Below are 22,004 nucleotides of genomic sequence, written 5' to 3'. Positions count from 1 at the left end.
GCAGCGACCAGACAACGGAGGCCTCAGTCATGCCCTGCAGACTGGCCCTATCCTCAGGGGAGCTGCCCAGACACCACCCCTGTGACTCTTTTCATTTGGGGAGCAGAGGCCATGCTGACGGGTGGGAGAGGGATAATTCTAGCCAATTTCATCCTGGTTATTCTAAATTGTAGGGAGATGCTCTAGAGGGAAGAACATATTCACTGTATGTGATGTTCAGCTGTGATTGTAAGGCATTTTGTATTGTATGCACACTGTATAAAGCTTGTCTGGTTTTATAATGTTCCTTCATTCTTGTTCCCTCAGTTGGAACCTAGTGGTTTGACATGATAGTGAGTGACTAGATGTATTCATGCTTCTACACCTGCATTACTAGCTGTTTGGGGTTTTAGGCTGGGTGTCTGTACAGCACTTCGAGATATTAGCTGATGTACGAAGGGCTATATAAAATAAAATTGATTGATTGATTCAATGGAACAATCTAGATAAATAAATGGACATATGAAAGATACACGTAGTAGATAGCATTTTATCGGTCTTCAGATAAATATACACCAAAGGAAATGCTGTGACTTCTGAATCAGTTTTTTTTAAATTACAGTCAATTAGATGTACAGCCTTCAGGTCAAAATAACTTACAAATCAAATAATGCTAATTGAAAGGCAGCCACGTCATTAAAATATGTATAAAGCCATGGGTTGTTTTGATAAATACTGCCAGTGCTGACACTACCCACTGGGCATAAATGTCATTTCAACATATAGTTTTGATATACATTTGATTGTGTTGTCAACTAATGTAAATTCAACATGAAATCAATAAAAAATGTCACAATGTCATTGTATTTAGGTTAAAAGTTGGGTGAAATAAAGACGAAATTCCTTTACGTTGATGACTTTCTGCAAATCCAATCAGTTTTCCACGTTAATTCAAAGTCATCACATTGTTTTTTGTTGTTGAAATGACATGGAAACAACATTGATTCAACCAGTTTTTGCCCAGTGGTATTGATGTGCTGGAATAACCTGTGTGGTTTTTACTGACAAGTGCTTATATTCAAAAATATGTCAAAAGAACTTTAATGTATCTGCGAGAATACTGTTTGTAACTGAAGTTACTGTTTTTCACTTTCTACATTTATCCACAGTTTAAATAGTTTTGTCAGACACATAAACATTTCTCCTGGCAATAATTCCATGTTGTCAATCAGAACCTGCCCATATACCCTCTGTGTATGTCTTCAATACACTAATTATGCAGTTTTATCTGAATACCATCACAGTGCACTGCATTAACTTGTCACTTTTGCCATGGAAAATCAGATAATTCATTGCCAGTAGTAGCACTAATGGCTGATTCTTTCTGCATTGTCTTGCCTTCAGAGTGATAGTGTGAAATACGTTGACCTCTTGTGGACTAAGGAGTTCACCTCAATCTACACACAAACCCACAAGAAACAAAATGGATACAAGATCATTTTACATTAACTATTTTCAGACTTTTTAAACATAAAATGGATAAATGAAACAATAACACACCACAAATGATCTGCATAAAACACAAAAATCATTTAAAAAAAAAATATATATAAAAAACTCACACGAGCAATAAAATGTGTCGTAATGTTTTTTTTCCATAGACAAAAGTTAATTTATGCAGTTTATTTGATAGGTGTCTGATTGTCAACATACCCTATTCCCATTGCCCCACTGAAAATGTGTTTCCTTTTCAGGAATTAATAAATAACTGGAATTTATTTAAACAAAATACAACAGTGCTGAAAGTAGTAAAGCTCAACTTTATAAAATGGTTAAAGTGAATATGGACCTTGAGCATCACAAGCAGGAATAGATTGAAGATGTATGATGATGACTAGTAATGGGGGATTCTTATACGCCATTATATGCTAAATGTTGACTTGTTTTGGATATTGCTTCACAAATAATTTAATTAAACACAATATCCATTTATAAGAAATAAAGCACATGTTACATTCCCTTTAGTCTTAAATTTGTCATAATTTTGCATTACTAAGGCCAGTGTCCAGAAATAAAGACTTTAACTATGCAGTATATAGTGCAAAAACAAACAGCTTTGCTCAGTAATTTTCTAGCCTTAAAAAGCAACACTAACCCTGTATAATGGAACCAATGATCCAAATCCCTGAGAGACTTATTGATGCACAGATTTTAAATACAAAAATCCATAAGTGCAGATTGCATTTTTGTTTTTCTTTAATCAATTCCTATCCAGACCAACTTCCCACTCACTATCACAGAGGACGTGCCACTATGATAGATGAGTAGAACTGTGGTGCTCCCTAATCGGTCTCCTGTGAGCTGACCACTTCATTGATTTTGGGCTAAAGGCTAAAGCATTAAAGTTATATACAGTGCCTCCGAAAAGTATTCAGACCCCTTGACTTTTTCCACATTTTGTTACATTACAGCCTTATTCTAAAATGTATTAAATAGAAAAAATCCTCAGCAATCCACACACAATACCTTATAATGACAAAACAGATATACCTTATTTACAAACCAAGCCATGAGGTCAAAGGAATTGTCGGTAGATCTCCGAGACAGGATTGTGTTGAGGCACAAATCTGGGGAAGGGTACCAAAAAATGTCTGCAGCATTAAAGGTCCCCAAGAACACAGTGGTCTCCATCATTCTTAAGTGGAAGAAGTTTGGAACCACCAAGACTCTTCCTTGAGCTGGCCGCCTGGCCAAACTGAGCAATTGGGGGAGAAGGGCCTTGATCAGGGAGGTGACCAAGAACCCGATAATCACTCTGATAGAGCTAGAGAGTTCCTCTGGAGATGGGAGAACCTTCAAGGAGGACAACCATCTCTGCAGCACTCCACCATCAGGCCTTTATGGTAGAGTGGCCAGATGGAAGCCACTCCTCAGTAAAATGCACATGACAGTCCGCTTGGAGTTTGCCAAAAGGCACCTAAAGACTCTCAGACCATGAGAAACAAGATTCTCTGGTCTGATGAAAACAAGATTGAACACTTTGGCCTGAATGCCAAGCGTCACGTCTGGAGAATACCTAGCACCATTCCTACGGTGAAGCATGGTGGTGGCAGAATCATGCAGTGGGAATGTTTCTCAGCGACAGGGACTGAGAGACGAGTCAGGATCGAGGCAAAGATGAACGGAGCAAAGTACAGTGAGATCCTTGATGAAAACCTGCTCCAGCGCACTCAGGACCTCAGACAGGGGTGAGGGTTCACTTTCCAACAGGACAACGATCCTAAGCACACAGCCAACACAATGCAGGAGTGTTTTTGGACAAGTCTCTGAATGTCCTTGAGTGGCCCAGCCAGAGCCCGGACTTGAACCCGATCTAACATCTTTGGAGAGACCTGAAAATAGCTGTGCAGCAACGCTCCCCATCCAACCTGACAGATATTGAGAGGATCTGCAGAGAAGAATGGGAGAAACTCCCCAAATACAGGTGTGTCAAGCTTGTAGCGTCATACCCAAAAAGACTCGAGGATGTAATCACTGCCAAAGGTGATTCAACAAAGTACTGAGTAAAGGGTCTGAATACTTATGTTAAAAATGTCTAAAAACCTGTTTTTGCTTTGTCATTATGGGGTATTGTGTGTAGATTGATGAAAAAAAACAATTTCTTCAATTTTAGAATAAGACTGTAATCTAACAAAATCTGGAAAAAGTCAAGGGGTCTGAATACTTTCCGAAGGCACTGTAACTGGGGACCTGAATGTAAAGTACTACTCTGAAACACGGTGCTCTAAGAACATGGCTAAATGACTGATACTCCCTCACCCTCTGCTCTGTAGCTCAAACAGGATGAGAGAACCACACTGATATGTGGTTTGACATAACCTCTGACCCCAACACACAGACAAACCAACAAAACCCAACAACAACACACCCAGACAATATRTCAGGATCAGGATCAGAGAGGCAGTGACATATGTTCATCACCAACAAGGGAGATTCCAGCCCAGCTCTAAGGGGGGTCTTTCTTTCCTCTGGGATGATGTGAATGAATAAACCTCATCTCCCCATCCTCCTCTCTCTGTGAGTGGGCAACCATGTGGCAGGCTTGGCTTGGCTTGAAGGAGAGTTGGTGGTGTGTGGTAGACGCTGCCAACTATCTCTGCCATCCATCGCTAATTTCTAATTGCCTCAGGGGCAGCCCCCCTTTCTCCTCTGCCCCTTGCTGAGCCGGGTAGGGAAAACCTCCTTTGGAGAATTCCTCTCTCTCATTGGCTGGGTAGGGTTCCTGGGGGGTGGGGAGAGCAGAATCGGGGGTGCTCATTGGAGAGTGCTGCCTCAGATGTTGCAGCGGCGGAGAGGTCGCAGAGCAGATGCGCTCCGGGGAGGCTCGCTCTGATTTGATGCTGAGGTTGAGGGAGGGGTGAGGAGGAGTGGTGGGGGTGGAGGTCTGAGAGGGGAAAGAGCACCCTCCGCTGGACATCCTGGTACACAGCAAGCAGACAGAGAAAAGGGAAGAGAATATGCGTCACATAGAGCGGGGGTATTCAACTCATACCCTACGAAGTCCGAGGCCTGCTGGTTTTCTGTTCTACCTGATAATTAATTGCACCCAGGTCTAAATTAGTCCCTGATTAGAGGGWAACACTGAAAAAGCGCAGTTGAACTGGCTTTGAGGTCAAAAGTTGAGTTTGAGGGACATAAAGCATGAAATAAATCCACACATGCTATTTTTCCTATTAAGGGCACTAGAAGACTCATAACAACAGCATCATGGTCCATCCTTGTTCAATGTTTAACACTTAGTAATTGAATAAGGTTTTATATCAGTGGTCTTACACTGGGCTGAGGTGGGGTACATGTTGCTCCTGCTGTTGTGCTGTCTGCCACGGGTTTACTGTACCACGCTGTAGACTCACAGCATGGGAGAAACCTGGGTGGCTGTAGTCTGGGACAGAGAATGATTATTTTATATCACTAACCAAGAAGCACATACAGATGTCAGAAGAGCAGAGCTGCAGTCTTACCAGATGGTCCAGCAGAGAGGCCGTAGCCCCCAAGACTCTGGCCCAGCAGACCTGCCTTCCCCATGGTCAGCATGTGGTTCCCTGGGTGCATGCCCTGGTACAGTATGCCTCTCTGAACATTACATGGAGAGAGAAGCATTTACTCAGTTCAAAACATTATAAACTGGGTGGTTCGAGCCCTGAATGCTGATTGGCTAAAAGCCGTGGTATATCAGACGTATATCATGGGTATGACAAACCATTTATTTCTACTGCTCTTATTATGTTGGTAACCAGTTAGCATCAAGGCACCTCAGGGGTTTGTGATATATGGCCAATATACCACAGCTAAGGGCTGTGACCTAGCACTCCGCGTTGCGTTTTACCTAAGAACAACCCTTAGCCGTGGTATATTGGCCATATACCACACCCCCTCAGGCCGTATTGCTTAAATACAGGCCATGTGAGTAAGTGTGAGAGTGAGAATTATAGTGTACAAGCGTGAGTGTGGTTGGTCCTCTGATTGGCCTTTCGTAATGACATCGTCATTACCCTAATCTCTGATTGGTCTCCTCATAATGACATCATCATAATGACATCGTCATCACTCTGCTCTCTGATCGGTCCCTTCATTATGACATTATCATTAGGACGTCATCATAACTGGGGCTGTGGCAGTCATTGCATTTTGTCAGCCGGTGATTGTCAAGCAAATAACTGCCGGTCTCATGGTAATTGACCTTTAATTAACATAAACACATTTAGCATCTCCTGGCTTCCACGCATAGCCTACAAGCCACTGATGCAGACCTGGAACACCTACATTTTAAAAAGTCAAATAAATCAATTTAATATAGCCTACACCATCACAATGAATCCATTATTTATTTTAGACAGGTCTAAAGAAACATGGTATGAAGAAAATGTAGTATATTTCAGAAGAACAGAATAGCATACTCGGAGTTGTCCTTATGTTAGGACCTGATCTGGCTATGCCATATGGCTGTGGGCTACTCTAGTTCATTTAGCAGACAAGAATTGCTTAGAATTCCGTGGCATTATTTTATAGTATGAAGAATACAATTGAACAAAGCTGAATAAAATAGAAAGGATGTTTTCTCCAAACGATTTCTGAGGGCGTGCGCACACGCGGCTATTCTGTATTGAGTGGTTAACAAAGAAATAGGTCCCACTATATGCTTAATTTAGAGCTATTTATGCAACTTTAGTTGTCATACAAACATTGAGCTATATGTTTAGATTTTTAATACGTTCTAAGGCTGCATGAAGCGACTCTAATGATGATAAAAGTTGCATGAAAGGCATGAGCTCTGCATTGTTTCTTGCACAGGCTGCACAAACTTCATCAGTCTCTCATTCACAATTTGTCAAGCACTTGATAATGCCTCAAATAACTTGACAGAAACCCCCTAGTGTGGCTGTAATGCCTCCTAAAAGAATAAATGCCTTTTGCGGCCAGTGGCCGTTGTGCCCTTGGACTGAATATAATAATTATAATTCACTTCTCCTGGCTACATGTTCTGATGCACCTCTCACTCACATGGCTCTCTCAGATATCGCAATTCTTATTAGCCAATGCCCGTCACATGATCGGGTTCTTCTCACAGGCATCTATCTCAGCTCCAAAGTAGGCTACAAGTGAAGACAGACACATCGGGGATGCAACTGTGCGCGTTCTTCTTATCGAATTCCAAGGCGTATATTTAAGATGCTAGAAGAACTCTACACATTTACTTTTCGTCAGCCAACAAGATGAGTATGCCTAACGAACAGCAAAAGCTTTAGCCTATGTCAATCTACTATCCACCATAGTACAACGGTTGACGTATTCTATTGGTCAACTTGTCCTTCTGTGCGAGAAATAAATATTCCAAACATTTTCTGGGGCAGTTGTGGGTGTAAGGACAGATGCTGGAGACAAGAAGCAAGTGCAGGGAGTGAACATTTAATGAAACACGGACAGGAACAGAATACGGACAGCGTCTGGACAGGGGAAAACAAAACAAAAATAATGCGACACAGGGAAAAAACTGAGGAGCAGACAGATATAGAGGGGCAATCAACAAAGTAAGGGAGTCCAGGTGAGTCCAATGAGTCTTGATGTGCGTAATGATGGTGACAGGTCTGCGTAATGAAGGGCAGCCTGGCGCCCTTGTGTGCCAGAAAGGGGAAGCGGGAGAAGGTGTGACAGTACCCCCCTTCTAGGGGCGCCACCCTGCATCCCACCTGGGCGAGCCTGACGGGCTGGCCGAGGCATGGCGCTGGACTAGCCGGCTGAGGCGTAGAAGCCCGACGAGCCGGCTGAGGCGTGGGAGCCCGACGATCCGGCTGAGACATGAAAGCCTGACGATCCCGCTGGGGCGTGGGAGCCTGATGGGCCGGCTGAGGCATGATGTGGGATGGGAGACTGATGAGCCGGCTGAGGCGTAGGAGCCCGACGAGCCGGCTGAGGCATGACGTGGGATGTGAGCCTGCCGATCCAACCGAGGAAAGGAAACCTCTTGAGCTAGCTAAGGCGTGGAAGCCCGACGAGCCAGCTGAGGCAACCCCTGTTCCATCGGTCACCACCAAAAACAAAAAACAAGAACTCCCTGATGCTTCAAATAGTGGTGTCAGCATTCTGTAAGGACAGGCGCTGGAGACAAGAAGCAAGTACAGGGAGTGAACATTTAATGAAACACGGACAGGAACAGAGTACGGACAGCATCTGGACAAGGGAAAACAAAATGACAATAATGCTGACACGGGTAACAAATTGAGGAGCAGACAGATATAAAGGGGCAATCAACAAAGTAAAGGAGTTCAGGTGAGTCCAATGAGTGCTGATGCGCATAATGATGGTGACAGGTGTACGTAATGAAGGGCAGCCTGAGGGGAAGTGGGAGCAGGCGTGACAGTGGGATGCGATAGATCCCAGATTAATACAACCACTCACATCAAAAACCTTTTAAAAGAGGCTGATGCAACAGATTAAAACATGTATCTTATAATGCTGATAAAATATTAGGCTATTTCTTCACATTATAAGCGCAGCAACACCAGTTGTAAGCGGATGAATGTGCTTAATTTTAAGAAGTTATTTGGCCACTTTAGTTGTGATACAAACCATATCAAAACATATAGGCCCATGGGCTAGGCTACATGTGGGACTATGATTTCTTGCCTTAATGCACACAAGCTGGACATTATTCACAAATGATAATATATCATCAACAAGTGATAGGCTAACATTGTCACCCATCAGACTATTCTTGATTTAATCTTGTCTTTACATATACAAAATCATATTTGTGTGAAATTAGTTTTGCATTATCATGCACCTGTCTCGGAACAGGGGCAGGGGAAAAAAAGACATGTCATCTATGACCTTACAGTGCATTCGGAAAGTATTCAGACCTCTTGACTTTTCCCACATTTTGTTAAGTTACAGGCTTATTCTAAAATCTAAACACAATACCCCATAATGACAAAGCAAAAACAGGTCTTTAGAAATTTTAGCAAATGTATAAAATAAAATAAATTAAATATCCCATTAACATGAGTATTCAGACCTATGTCCAATCAATTGAATTTACCACAGGTGGACTCCAATTAAGTTGTAGAAACATGTCCCTGAGCTCAATTTCGAGTCTCACAGCAAAGGGTCTGAATACTTATGTTAGTAAGGTATTTCAGTTTTTTATTTATTTGCAAAAATGTCTAAAAAACGGTTTTCACTTTGTCATTATGGGGTATTGTTTGCAGATTGACGAGGAATTTATTTTATTTGATCCATTTTAGAATAATAAAATGTGGAAAAGGAGAAGGGGTCTGAATACTTTCCAAATACACTGTAAATAGCAAATGTAGGATGCTTATTCCATGGTTAATTTTCATGCCAGCCAGATAAGCTATTCTCCTGCTGTAAAGCAAAGCAATGTGCTTAATATTAGGAAAGTTGAGAAATAAACTGATGGGATCCACCTTAATAGAGGCCATCAAAACTCTGTTTTCTTATGCAATTGCATAGCCTACAGAAATGTTGCGCAACATGAGCTCTTTGGCTCTCATGAAGTGTTTGATTTGATTTTCGAATACATTTGCATTGATGTCAGAGTGACTAGAGGGACAATAGAGTGCTGAGTACCAGGCAGTTAGCAAGTTTGGTAGGCTACTATTGACCATCAGCAGCATCAGAGCTTGGAGAAGTTAGTAGTTGCCTAGTTACCGTGACTAAACGGTTACATGGAATTTGACTGCTGTCATGACTCGTGACTGCCGGTGTGGTGGTAATATGGTCACCGTAACATAACCCTGATCTCTGATTGGTCCCTTCATAATGACATCAACATAATGATACTGTCATTACCCTGCTCTCTGATTGGTTCATCCTAATGACATCGTCATAACCCTACTCTCTGATTGTTCCATCATAATGAAATCACCATAACCCTGCTCTCTGATTGGTCCATCATAATGACATCATCATTACCCTGCTCTCTGATTGGTTAATCCTAATGACATCGTCATAACCCTACTCTCTGATTGTTCCATCATAATGAAATCACCATAATCCTGCTCTCTGATTGGTCCATCATAATGACATCATCATAACCCTGCTCTCTAATTGGTCCCTAGGTAATGGCATCGTCTTAACCCTGCTCTCTGATTGGTCCCTTCATAATAACATTGTCATAACCCTGCTCTTTAATTGGTCCCTTTGTAATGACATTGTCATAACCCCCAGTAAGACTAGCTGTCGCCATTGGCGTCGGCTAATGGGGATCCTAATAATACAAATTAAAATGTATTTGTTATTGGTCCCTTCATAATAACATCCTCATAACCCTGCTCTCTGATTGGTCCCTTTGCAATGACATTGTCATAACCCTACTCTCTGATTGGTCCATGAGTGATAGTGAAACTATATTCTGTAGCCTGCAGTACTGCAAAACCTCCTGCTAACCTCTTGTTATGACTGACAAGTAGGATTTAAGAGATCCTTACAGCACTGTTGAGGTTGGCGCGAATGCCACCCATACCAGGGTGGCTCTCTGCCCGCCGGTTGTCATTGCCCAGGTTCAAAGGGGGAGGAGTCTTCATCTCCAAGGCCCGGCTCAGGTTGCCATGGGAGAACATGGAGTAGCCAATACCTTTACAGAGAGAAAACAAATAGGAAGTGAAAAACAGATGTGGGTAGAATAATGTTTCACTCACAGACAGTACACTCATTCACTCTCTCTCAATCTCTCTCACTCACTCCACCTGTAAAACAGAAGTTCTTTTTTAGGATTAAACTTTATCTCTTATAGACATGGGGCACTTCAGATGACCAAAACGTACATTGTTAATGTTAACCTCATAATGAAAAATGTATTCACACCTTGATAATAACTACTTTAAGTCAGTAAGCATAATAAGCATTTTTTAATTATTTTTTTTACATACGTTTTGCTCTGATATGTATTGATAAAAAAGGAAAATTACAAGATTCATAATGTACAGTGTAAAGCATTTCAAAATGCAGCGTTAATTGACTAGATAGTTCAGTTGCGATGGCAAACCATTGAGTGGCATCCCTACTACTAACTATAGAGTATGAAAAGTGGAGTTGAGCTCAACTGAGATGACCAGCAGGTGCAACACACTCACTGCTCAGAAACCAAAGATCAGCCTCCAGATGCTGTTTCACTCGTGGGGGGGGTGTTTCACACAGCACGTATGCATGCACTCGCACACGCAAACACACGCGACACACACACAACAACCACACACACACACCAACACACACACACACACACACACCCACACACACCAACCAACACACACACACACACACACACACACACACACACACACACTTCCTGTTTGAACAGCCAGCTGCACAGCACTGAGGTGGCCTCACATTCTGTAGGCAATCAATGACAAGAATGGTACCTCTAACCCTCTAGGAATGTTTGCAACGAAGAACTAGGGGGCCAGGTCTTACCTGAGTGTGGAGACATGAAGGCAGCGTGGCTGTGGGGCCCTGCAGGGCTGGCTGAGCCTGGTCTGGGGCCCAGGGGCTTGAAGGCAGGGGGTCTGTGGGAGCTCAGGCTGGGGTTGGATGAGTTGGGGTATCCATTCTCACAGCCAGCAGTCACCAGGAACTGGGCCTCGGGTGAGAGCAGGGACGGGGCCTGAGGAGAAATATGGGAGAGTGTCTGTTTCAGTTGAGATCAGAAAGTTAGGTCTATTGCAGCTGCATTGTACTGCTAAAGTGTCTCTTTAAGTACAAAATGTGCTCACTGAGTCAAATTAATGGTTCGACCGTTCAATATAATCATTTTCTCAAACTGCCATTCTTCACTGAATACAATAAATCAATGAAACAGCTTTAGTCCATTTACAGCCTTTGGCTCAGACAGCATGTGTTTCATAAGACAAGTGTGAGTAGTTACGTAGTAGCGCTGGCGGGCCAGGGAGAGGTCCATGCCCTCGCTTAGTGAACCGAACTTCTCTGCTGCCACCAGCATGGGCTCCTCAGTGTCCAGCAGCTCTGTCCCGTCCAGACCCAGGCCTTTCCTCCGCAGAGTCTACAGCAACAGGACAGAGAAAAGAGCAGCACACAGACATTACCTTAAGGATACCACATACTACAGCCTGTTTATACTATTGCCTATTTGGGATGACCTAATGATACAGAAGTGGGCTGTACCAACATTGTTTTTTCAATGCATTATAGGGTTGCCCAAGTAAGCATTTCATAAGCTTAAGCATTTAAAAATCAAAGCTATCTCAACTTCATTGGGAATGAATGTAATTGGAACCTTGGATATAACAAATGACTACACATACTGTATAGGAGAACATGTTGAGTAATGTGTGGACCTAGTAATGTATTTATACCTCCATTATGTCTGTGTTGGTCCTACTCTCGTGAGGCTCGCTGTACTCTGTGTACTTGAGTAGGACCTTGTCCATGTCAGTGCTGGCGTACTGGAACAGACGGTTGGTGCTGTTGAAGATGATGAGGGCAATCTCACAGTCACACAACACACTCAGCTCATACGCCTTCTTCATCAGGCCAAACTTACGCTTGGTGAACGTCACCTGGGGACAGAAACATATTGGTTCAATGTATTATTTATCATGTGGGACTGTTTAACTAAACCATGGCAAATACAATAATGATGGAAAGTGATAGAAATAATCAAAGAGTTGTACCTGTCTATTCCGCTGGTCCAGGATACGAGAGATTTGTATTTTCTTCCTTCCCATTGTGATTGCTGTCTGACAGGTGGCTTTACACTGTGAAAAAATATCACATTTTCATCAAAACTCAATAATTTTAACTCATCACCTTTTCATCACATAATAGAGAGAACATTTCACCAGGATATCCCATTGCGATAAATAATCTCTTGTAGATCTCATGGCAACATCAACAAACCATTACACAATCAAACCTGACAAACTTTCAAAAAGCAAACCATATGGTTGAGACCACTGCACTTTGGTATTTTATTAGCATCTCCATTAGCTGTTCAAAAGGCAGCTACTCTTCCTGGGGTCCACACAAAACATGAAACATAATAAAGAACATTATTAGACAAGAACAGCTCCAGGACAGAACTACATACACATAAAAAAGGCACACGTAGCCTACATATCAATACATAGACACAAACTATCTAGGTCAAATAGGGGAGAGGCGTTGTGCCGTAATTTTTGAAACCAGGTTTGCTGTTTATTTGAGCAATATGAGATGGAACGGAGTTCCATGCAATAATGGCTCTATGTAATACTGTACGCTTTCTTGAATTTGTTCTGGATTTGGGGACTGTGTAAAGACCCCCTCTTGTGGGGTAAGTGTGTGTGTCAGAGCTGTAAGTTGACTATGCAAACAATTTGGGATTTTCAACACATGAATGTTTCTTACAAAAAGAAGAAGTGATGCAGTCAGTCTCTCCTCAACTCTTAGCCAAGGGAGACTGGCATGCATAGTATTTATATCAGCCCTCTGATTACAATGAAGAACAAGATGTGCCACTCTGTTCTGGGCCAGCTGCAGCTTAACTAGGTCTTTCCTTGCAGCACTCGACCCCAAGACTGGACAATAACCAAGATAAGACAAAACAAGAGCCTGCAGGACTTGCTTTTTGGAGTGTGGTGTCAAAAAAGCAGAGCATCTCTTTATTATGGACAGACCTCTCCCCATCTTTACACCCATTTAATCTATATGTTTTGACAATGACCGTTTACAATCTAAGGTTACGCCAACTAATTTAGTCTCCTCAACTTGTTCAACAGCCACACCATTCATTACCAGATTCAGCTGAGGTCTAGAACACTAGGGAATGATTTGTACCAAATACAATGCTCTTAGTTTTAGAAATGTTCAGGAGCAGTTTATTACTGGCCACCCATTTGAAAACAGACTGCAACTCTTTGTTAAGGGTTTCAGTGACTTCATTAGCTGTGGTTACTGATGTGTATATGGTTGAATCATCAGCGTACATGGACACACATGCCAGTGGCAGGTCATTGTTAAAATTGAAAATAGTAGAGGGCCTAGAGAGCTGCCCTGTGGTACAACACACTTTACATTTGACATTAGAGAAGCTTCCATTAAAGAAAACCCTTTGAGTTCTATTAGATAGATAGCTCTGCATCCAAGATATGGCATAGGTTGAAAAGCCATAACACAAGTTTTTCAACAACAGGTTATGGTCAATAATATCAAAAACTACACTTAAATCTAACATTACAGCTCCCACAATCTTCTTCTTATCAATTTATTTCAACCAATCATCAGTAATTTGCGTCAGTGCAGTACATGTTGAGTGCACTTTTCTATAAGCATGCTGAAAGTCTGTTGTTAATTTGTTTACAGAGAAATAGCATTGTATTTGGTCAAACACAATTTTTCCAACAGTTTGCTAAGAACTGGCAGCAAGCTTATAGGTCTGCTGTTAGAACCAGTAAAGGCTGCTTTACCACTCTTGGGTAGTGGAATTATTTTTGCTTCCCTCCAGACCTGAGAAAAAAGACATTCCTCTAGGATCAGATTAAAATATGACAGAGAGGAGTGGCTATAGAGTCAGCTACTATCCTCACTAGATTTCCATCTAAGTTGTCAATGCCAGGAGGTTTGTCGTTATTGATCGATAACAATAATTTTTCCACCTCTCCCACACTAACTTTACAAAATTCAAACTTGCAATGCTTTTCTTTCATTATTTGTGTTTTTATGTATGAATACCATGGCTCACTGTTCGTTGTTTGCATTTCCTGCCTAAGTTTGCCCACTTTGCCAATAAAATAATAATTAAATGGTTTTGTGATGAATAAGCCATCTGATTCGATGAAAGATGGAGTTGAACTTGTCTTTCTGCCCATAATTTTATTTAAAGTACAATGTTTTTTTCCATCATTCTTTATATCATTGATCTTGGCTTCATAATACAGTTTCTTCTTTTTGTTGAGTTTAGTCACATAATTTCTCAATTTGCAGTAAGTCAACCAGTCAGGTGTGCAGCCAGTCTTATTAGCCACTCCTTTTGCCCCATCTTTTTTAACCATACAGTTTTTAAATTCTTCATCAATCCATGGAGCCTTAAGAGTTCTAACAGTCAGTTTCTTAACAGGTCCATGTTTATCAACAATTGGAAGAAGCAATTTCATAAATTCATCAAGTGCAGCATCTGGATGCTTCTTATTAATCACATCAGACCAACAAATATTTTTAACATCATCCACATAAGTCACAGCAAAATCTTTTGTATGATCCCAGCTTTTGGAACTTTGGCTTACCTGGATATAGCCACTATATTGTGATCACTGAATCCAATGGGTACGGATACAGCTTTAGAACAAAGTTCTACAGAATTAGTAAGAATGTGATCGATACATGTGGATAATCTTGTTCCTGTAGTGTTTGTAAACACCATGGTAGGTTGATTAATAACCTGAACAAGATTACAGGCACTGGTTACAATGAGAAGCTTCCTCTTGAGCTGACAACTTGATGAAAACCAGTCAATATTCAGGTCCCCAAGAAAGTAGACCTCTCTGTTTACATCACATACACTACCAAGCATTTCACACAAATTATTTAGATACTGACTGTTAGCACTTAGTGGCCTATAGCAACACCCCAAAGAAAAGGCTTTAGATATGCCAAGAGTCCTGCAACCACAACACTTCAATAACACTTGACATAAGATCCTCTCTAAGCATTACAGGGATAAGGCTCTGAATATATACAGCAACACCTCCCCCATAAGCATTGCTGTCTCTTCTATAGATGTTTTATCCTTATATTGCTACTGCTGTATCATCAAATGAATTATCTAAGTGAGTCTCAGAAATGGCTAATATATTCATATTATCTAATGTCAGCAAGTTATTGATTTCATGAACCTTATTTCTAAGGCTAAATATATTATCTTCAGCCCTTTCCTGGTAGCTTTTTAGAGATCGACATTATATGTAAAAGAGCTAACAAAGCAAGAGAAATGTCTCTGTGCAGGGTAGGCCCATACACAGTGGTGTCACTCAACCTTATCAAAATAAGAGCACCAACCACCATACAGTATGGGAAAATGTCATCTGTTTTCTTTAACCCTTCCCCCTCGTCATTGCAGCCTATTTATTTATACCCTGATGAGGCGATAGGGGCTAAAGTTAGAGCAGGCCCATGCAAGGCTGGCACTCCCTTAGTCTGGGTTACCCCGGGACCAGTGTACACCAGCCAGCTCCCTGTAAGGTGGAGTACAGCAAAATAAAATAAAAAGTGTGTTTTAGACCAGGAAAAGTTGCAAACCACCCCCTCTTCTCCCATGTTCAGGCAGTTCTGGGGGTGGGGGGGGGGGGGCTCCAATGGCAGCCTATTTGCAAAGCTGGGAATGACAGTTGAGAACACTGTAAAGCGATCTAAATGACTTGTTTCAAGTAAAAAACTAAGTGAATTGTTGAAACATTTTTTTTTTTTAAAGAGCAATCCAACCACTTTTCAACCTCATTCTTATTATCTCCAGCACAATACCAGTGTCTATATATGTAAAAACTGTGATTTTCTACATTTTGTAGAAAAAAATATAACGTTATCAAAGTCATCAAAAGTTACAACTTTTTTTCTTTTTTTTAACACTATGAGATTCGAGGTGACGTGGAGAGCAAGAAAATACCTCGTTCCGGCGAGAAACTCGTTGCAGGTTTTGGAAAATCACTGTTTTTCTTACTTTCAATTCTACCCTGTGATTTCACAGAGAAACATTTTTTAAGACCATTTTTTTTCATTTTAACCACAAATCATAGAAACACGCCGTTTTCACATACAGTGCATTCGGAAAGTATTCAGACCCCTTGACTTTATCCACATTTTGTTATGTTAGTATTATTTTAAAATGGATAAAAGAAAAAAAAATCCTCATCAATCTACACAAAATACCCCATGATGACAAAGCAAAAACAGCTTTTACGTTTTTTGCTAATTTATTAAACTTAAAATGGAAATATCACATTTACATAAGTATTCAGACCCAGTACTCAGTACTTTGTTGAAGCACCGTTGGCAGCGATTACAGCCTGGCACACCTGTATTCGGGGAGTTTCTCGCATTCTTCTCTGCAGATCAGATTGGATGGGGAGATTGGACGACGAGCGTCGCTGCACAGCTATTTTTAAGTCTCGTCGGAGATGTTCGATCGGGTTCAAGTCCAGGCTCAGGCTGGGTCACTCAAGGACATTCAGAGACTTGTCCCGAAGCCACTCCTGCGTTGTCTTGGCTGTGTGCTTAGGGTCGTTGTCCTGTTGGAAGGTGAACCTTCACCCCAGTCTGAGGTCCTGAGCGCTCTGGAGCAGGTTTTCATCAAGGATCTCTCTATACTTTGCTCCGTTCATCTTTGCCTCAATCTTGACTAGTCTCCCAGTCCCTGCCGCTGAACAGCATCCCCACAGCATAATGCTGCCACCCCCATGCTTCACCGTAAGTATAGTGTCAGGTTTTCTCCAGACGTGACACTTGGCATTCAGTCCAAAGAGTTCAATCTTGGTTTCATCAGGCCAGAGAATCTTGCTTCTCATGGTCTGAGAGTCATTTAGGGGCCTTTTGGCAAACTCCAAGCTGGCTGTCATTTAGGGGCCTTTTACTGAGGAGTGGCTTCCGTCTGGTCACCATAAAGGCCTGATTGGTGGAGGGCTGCAGAGATGGTTGTCCTTCTCGAAGGTTCTCCCATCTCCACAGAGGAACTCTGTAGTTCTGTCAGAGTGACCATCAGATTCTTGGTCGCCTCTCTGACCAAGGCCCTTCTCCCCTGATTGCTCAGTTTGGCCAGGTGGCTAGCTCTAGGAAGAGTCTTGGTGATTCCAAACTTCTTCCATTTGAGAATGATGGAGGCCACTGTGTTCTTGGGGACCTGTAATGCTGCAGAGATTTTTGGTACCCTTCCCCAGATCTGTGCCTCGACACAATCCTGTCTCGGAGCTCTACGGTACACCTGCTTTGAAGGGCTGGTCATGGCTCACATCAACAGCATCCTCCCGGATACCCTAGACCCACTCCAAATAGCATACCGCCCCAACAGATCCACAGATGACACAATCTCAATCACACTACACACTGCCCTTTCACACCTGGACAAAAGAAACACCTATGTGAGAATGCTGTCCATTGACTACACCTCATCATTCAACACCATAGTGCCCACAAAGCTCATTACTAAGCTAAGGACCCTGGGACTAAACACCTCCCCATGAAGAGGGCATGACAAAACCTTTTCCTCCTCAGGAGACTGAAAAGATTACGCATGGGTCCCCAGATCCTCAAAAATGTCTACAGCTGCACCATCGAGATCATCTTGACCGGTTGCATCACCGCCTGGTATGGCAACTGCTCGGCATCTAACCGTAAGGCACTACAGTAGGGTAGTGCATACGGCCCAGTACATCACTGGGGCCAAGCTTCCTGCCATCCAGAAAGCCCATACAATCATCAGAGACTCTAGTCACCCAAGTCATAGACTGTTTTCTCTGCTACCGCATGGCAAGCGGTACCAGAGCGCCAAGTCTAGGACCAAAAGGCTCCTTAACAGCTTCTACCCCCAAGCCTTAAGACTGCTGAACAATTAATCAAATGGCCACCGGACTATTTACATTGACACCCCCCGCTCCCCTCCAGTTGTTTTATACACTGCTGCTATTCACTGTTTATTATCTATGCATAGTCACTTCACCCCTACCTACATCTGCACTGTTGGTTAAGGGCTTGTAAGTAAGCATTTCACAGTAAGGGCTACACTTGTTGTATTCGGCACATGTGACAAATAAAGTTTGATTAGACTTTTTTCCTTCGACCTCATGGTTTTGTTTTTGCTCTGACATGCACTTTCAACTGTGGAACCTTATATAGACAGGTGTGTGCCTTTCCAAATCATGTCCAATCAATTGAATTTACCACAGGTTGACTCCAATCAAGTTGTAAGAACATCTCAAGGATGTTCAATGGAAAGAGGATGCACCTGAGCTCAATTTCGAGTCTCATAGGAAAGGGTCAGAATACTTATGTAAATAAGGTATTTCTGTTTTTTTGTTTTAATACATTTGCAAAAATGTATAAAAACCTGTTTTCGCTTTGTCATTATGGGGTATCGTGTGCAGATTGATGAGGAAAATGATATATTTCATCCATTTTAAAACAAGGCTGTAACGTAACAAAATGTGTAAAAATGGAAGGGGTCTGACTACTTTCCTAATGCACTGTATTATAGACATTGGTATGGTGCTGAAGATAATGAGTTTGAGGTTGAAAAGTTGCGGAGTTGCCCTTTAAGGTACAGTATATGCTTGCATTGTTAGCACACCAATAAGTTACAGATCAAGATCAAGAAATCACATTCAGCACCTTACTGCAAAGTAAGTGATAACAATACCGGTCGTATATCACACAAAATGTTTGTGTTTTATTGCTTGAGATAAGTTGATTGTTGAGATCAGAAAGTAAGGCCTATTGCAGCTCTCTGCATCCCTATCCTCAGCTGGATTGGCCGTAGCTGCAGGCTGTCTAAGCAGCTGACTGAACTGTACTGTCTCTACTGATGCAAAGCCCAGAGGAGTATTCCCCTCGTTTTCCTCTCATATTGGGCATGTATGACCTCCTCTATATTTAGAGGCTACATCCAAATTGTGAGTGAACGGATATGGTGCCGGTGTTCCCACGACCCCCAGAGTACCCCAGAGTGCCCGCTGCCCCCTCGCCCATGCTTGGCACACAGGCACTATGGGCATTTCTGAGGAATCCACCTCTGTGCACCTATCATTACCTTATAAAGTATCCACTGGACTTAGCCTCTACAGACAAGACACTCTCACCTATCACACTGTAAAACGCAACAGAATCAATGTTTTAATTCATACATCGTTGGCACTCACAAAATGTTCTATGAATGAAAACTCTTTACGAATAATACCGCTTTATTAAGACTGCCAGAATTAGAAAGTAGACAAGTCTAATAAATATATAGTGCAGCGTACTAGTAACAGATACTGGGCCAAATTAGTAGTAACTGCTCTGATATTGGATTGCATAAACAAGACGTCCACCAAGAACACACCAAATGACTGCACCATTTATGATTGCATCACCTTGCATTGTACTGAATGAAAATAACTGTGGCGCCATTACACTATTCAACCAACTGTTGTGACATCCCTCCCACTCTGTCTGCTGGGATGCTTTTTGCAGGAGCCCAGTGGGCAGAGCTGGGAGGATTGTCAGTTGATGTGGCGCACCTGGGAAGGCTTGGCCTGCAGGCTATTAAGGGTGAGCACATCAGCCAACATTCTCTCTTCCCTGACTGGCATGTTGGCTTCCACCACCTTTTGGGTTTTTAGTTGGTTTTCACCATACAACACCCTGCATACACTACTGATCCTACAGACATCCATAGCTTATGTTATATTTTTGTATTTAGCATTATTTAGTTTAATACATGTATTACTTTTAACATTTAAGTCAGGCGTGGTTTCTTTTTGTTGTTACGAACTATGAGCCAGGTCATAACACTGTACATGAATACACTCTATAAAAATGATGGGCTAAAAACAACCCAATTTGGGTTATTTGGTAATCCAGCACTGGTTAAATAATGGACAGAACACATCTTATTTTGACCCAGCTAGTTGGGTTGCGTGAATAACCCAACATGTTGAGTTGTTGGGATTACCCAAACATGGGTTAATTTAAGCATAATTTTGATATTTTTTACTCTCATGCTGGGTTGACCTAGCAGCTGTTTCTTTTTTAATGCAATCTTTGGTGTATTTTCAGGTGGTGTGGCTTGTAGGGGCGTGGCTTTCAGCAAGCTCTTATTGGCAAGCCATAAGAGTAAATGTAGGTTAAGTTTGCATAATGCAAAGAGCATTTTTTTTTTTTTTTTTTACACATTCTTCTTTAATATTTTGATGATTTATTACGGATTATAATAAGATATACCACCTTATTGCATCCCAACAATGGGATTTACATAGACTTTCAGGAAGCTCATACACTTCTGTAAGCATCATTGAAACTACAAACATTTTAATATCCAACCTTTACATGTGACAACTATGCAACAGAACAGATGAACAGGAATGACATTTACACTCATGGGTGGTTAAAAAGAATTGTCTGAATGCCAAGCCCCTACTAAACTACGCCTCTAGTCTACTGATCTGACCCGCTGGGTCATAGCTCAATAACCCAGCACCAATAACCAAGCCGTTTTTATAGAAAAGAACCCAACTAAGTGAACCAACGCCTGCAACCCAGCAGTTGGGTCAACCAAACAACCCAGCAGTTGTGTTGGAAACACCACTTTACAATAGTGCATCTAACTCTTTTAGGGGGGGGGGTTAGAAGGATTACTTTCTATCCTATCCTAGGTATTCCTTAAAGAGGTGGGGTTTCAGGTGTCTCCGGAAGGTGGTGATTGACTCCGCTGACCTGGCGTCGTGAGGGAGTTTGTTCCACCATTGGGGTGCCAGAGCAGCGAACAGTTTTGACTGGGCTGAGCGGGAACTGTACTTCCTCAGAGGTAGGGAGGCGAGCAGGCCAGAGGTGGATGAACGCAGTGCCCTTGTTTGGGTGTAGGGCCTGATCAGAGCCTGAAGGTACGGAGGTGCCGTTCCCCTCACAGCTCCGTAGGCAAGCACCATGGTCTTGTAGCGGATGCGAGCTTCAACTGGAAGCCAGTGGAGAGAGCGGAGGAGCGGGTGTGACGTGAGAGAACTTGGGAAAGTTGAACACCAGACGGGCTCGGCGTTCTGGATGAGTTGTAGGGGTTTAATGGACAGGCAGGGAGCCCAGCCAACAGCGAGTTGCAGTAATCCAGACGGGAGATGACAAGTGCCTGGATTAGGACCTGCGCCGCTTCCTGCGTGAGGCAGGGTCGTACTCTGCGAATGTTGTAGAGCATGAACCTACAGGAACGGGTCACCGCCTTGATGTTAGTTGAGAACGACAGGGTGTTGTCCAGGATCACGCCAAGGTTCTTAGCACTCTGGGAGGACAATGGAGTTGTCAACCGTGATGGCGAGATCATGGAACGGGCAGTCCTTCCCCGGGAGGAAGAGCAGCTCCGTCTTGCCGAGGTTCAGCTTGAGGTGGTGATCCGTCATCCACACTGATATGTCTGCCAGACATGCAGAGATGCGATTCACCACCTGGTTATCAGAGGGGGGAAAGGAGAAGATTAATTGTGTGTCGTCTGCATAGCAATGATAGGAGAGACCATGTGAGGATATGACAGAGCCAAGTGACTTGGTGTATAGCGAGAATAGGAGAGGGCCTAGAACAGAGCCCTGGGGGACACCAGTGGTGAGAGCACGTGGTGCGGGACAGATTCTCGCCACGCCACCTGGTAGGAGCGACCTGTCAGGTAGGACGCAATCCAAGCGTGGGCGCGCCGGAGATGCCCAGCTCGGAGAGGGTGGAGAGGAGGATCTGATGGTTCACAGTATCAAAAATAAGGATCTTAGCTGGTCTTGGTCGTAGATACAGGG

General features: G+C 42.6%; 1 protein-coding gene across 1 annotated transcript in view; it reads right to left on the bottom strand.

The window, feature by feature from the left end:
- Positions 1-511: 511 nt before the first annotated feature.
- The window catches only part of LOC111952319 (myocyte-specific enhancer factor 2B), a 26,310-nt gene continuing 4,817 nt past the window's right edge, over positions 512-22,004 (bottom strand). Inside the window, exons 2-9 of the mRNA XM_023970892.2 lie at positions 12,186-12,269; positions 11,868-12,071; positions 11,420-11,554; positions 10,969-11,158; positions 9,987-10,132; positions 5,001-5,112; positions 4,813-4,921; positions 512-4,457 (exon numbers count right to left, since the gene is read on the bottom strand). Coding sequence (XP_023826660.1) covers positions 4,130-4,457; positions 4,813-4,921; positions 5,001-5,112; positions 9,987-10,132; positions 10,969-11,158; positions 11,420-11,554; positions 11,868-12,071; positions 12,186-12,239 — 1,278 coding nt within the window. The 5' untranslated portion in view covers positions 12,240-12,269 and the 3' untranslated portion in view covers positions 512-4,129. The remainder of the gene's footprint in view (positions 4,458-4,812; positions 4,922-5,000; positions 5,113-9,986; positions 10,133-10,968; positions 11,159-11,419; positions 11,555-11,867; positions 12,072-12,185; positions 12,270-22,004) is intronic.

Source organism: Salvelinus sp. IW2-2015, linkage group LG26 (genome assembly GCF_002910315.2).
Source record: "Salvelinus sp. IW2-2015 linkage group LG26, ASM291031v2, whole genome shotgun sequence".
Classification (NCBI taxonomy): Eukaryota; Metazoa; Chordata; class Actinopteri; order Salmoniformes; family Salmonidae; genus Salvelinus; species Salvelinus sp. IW2-2015.
This window is presented reverse-complemented; position numbering and strand designations above follow the sequence as displayed.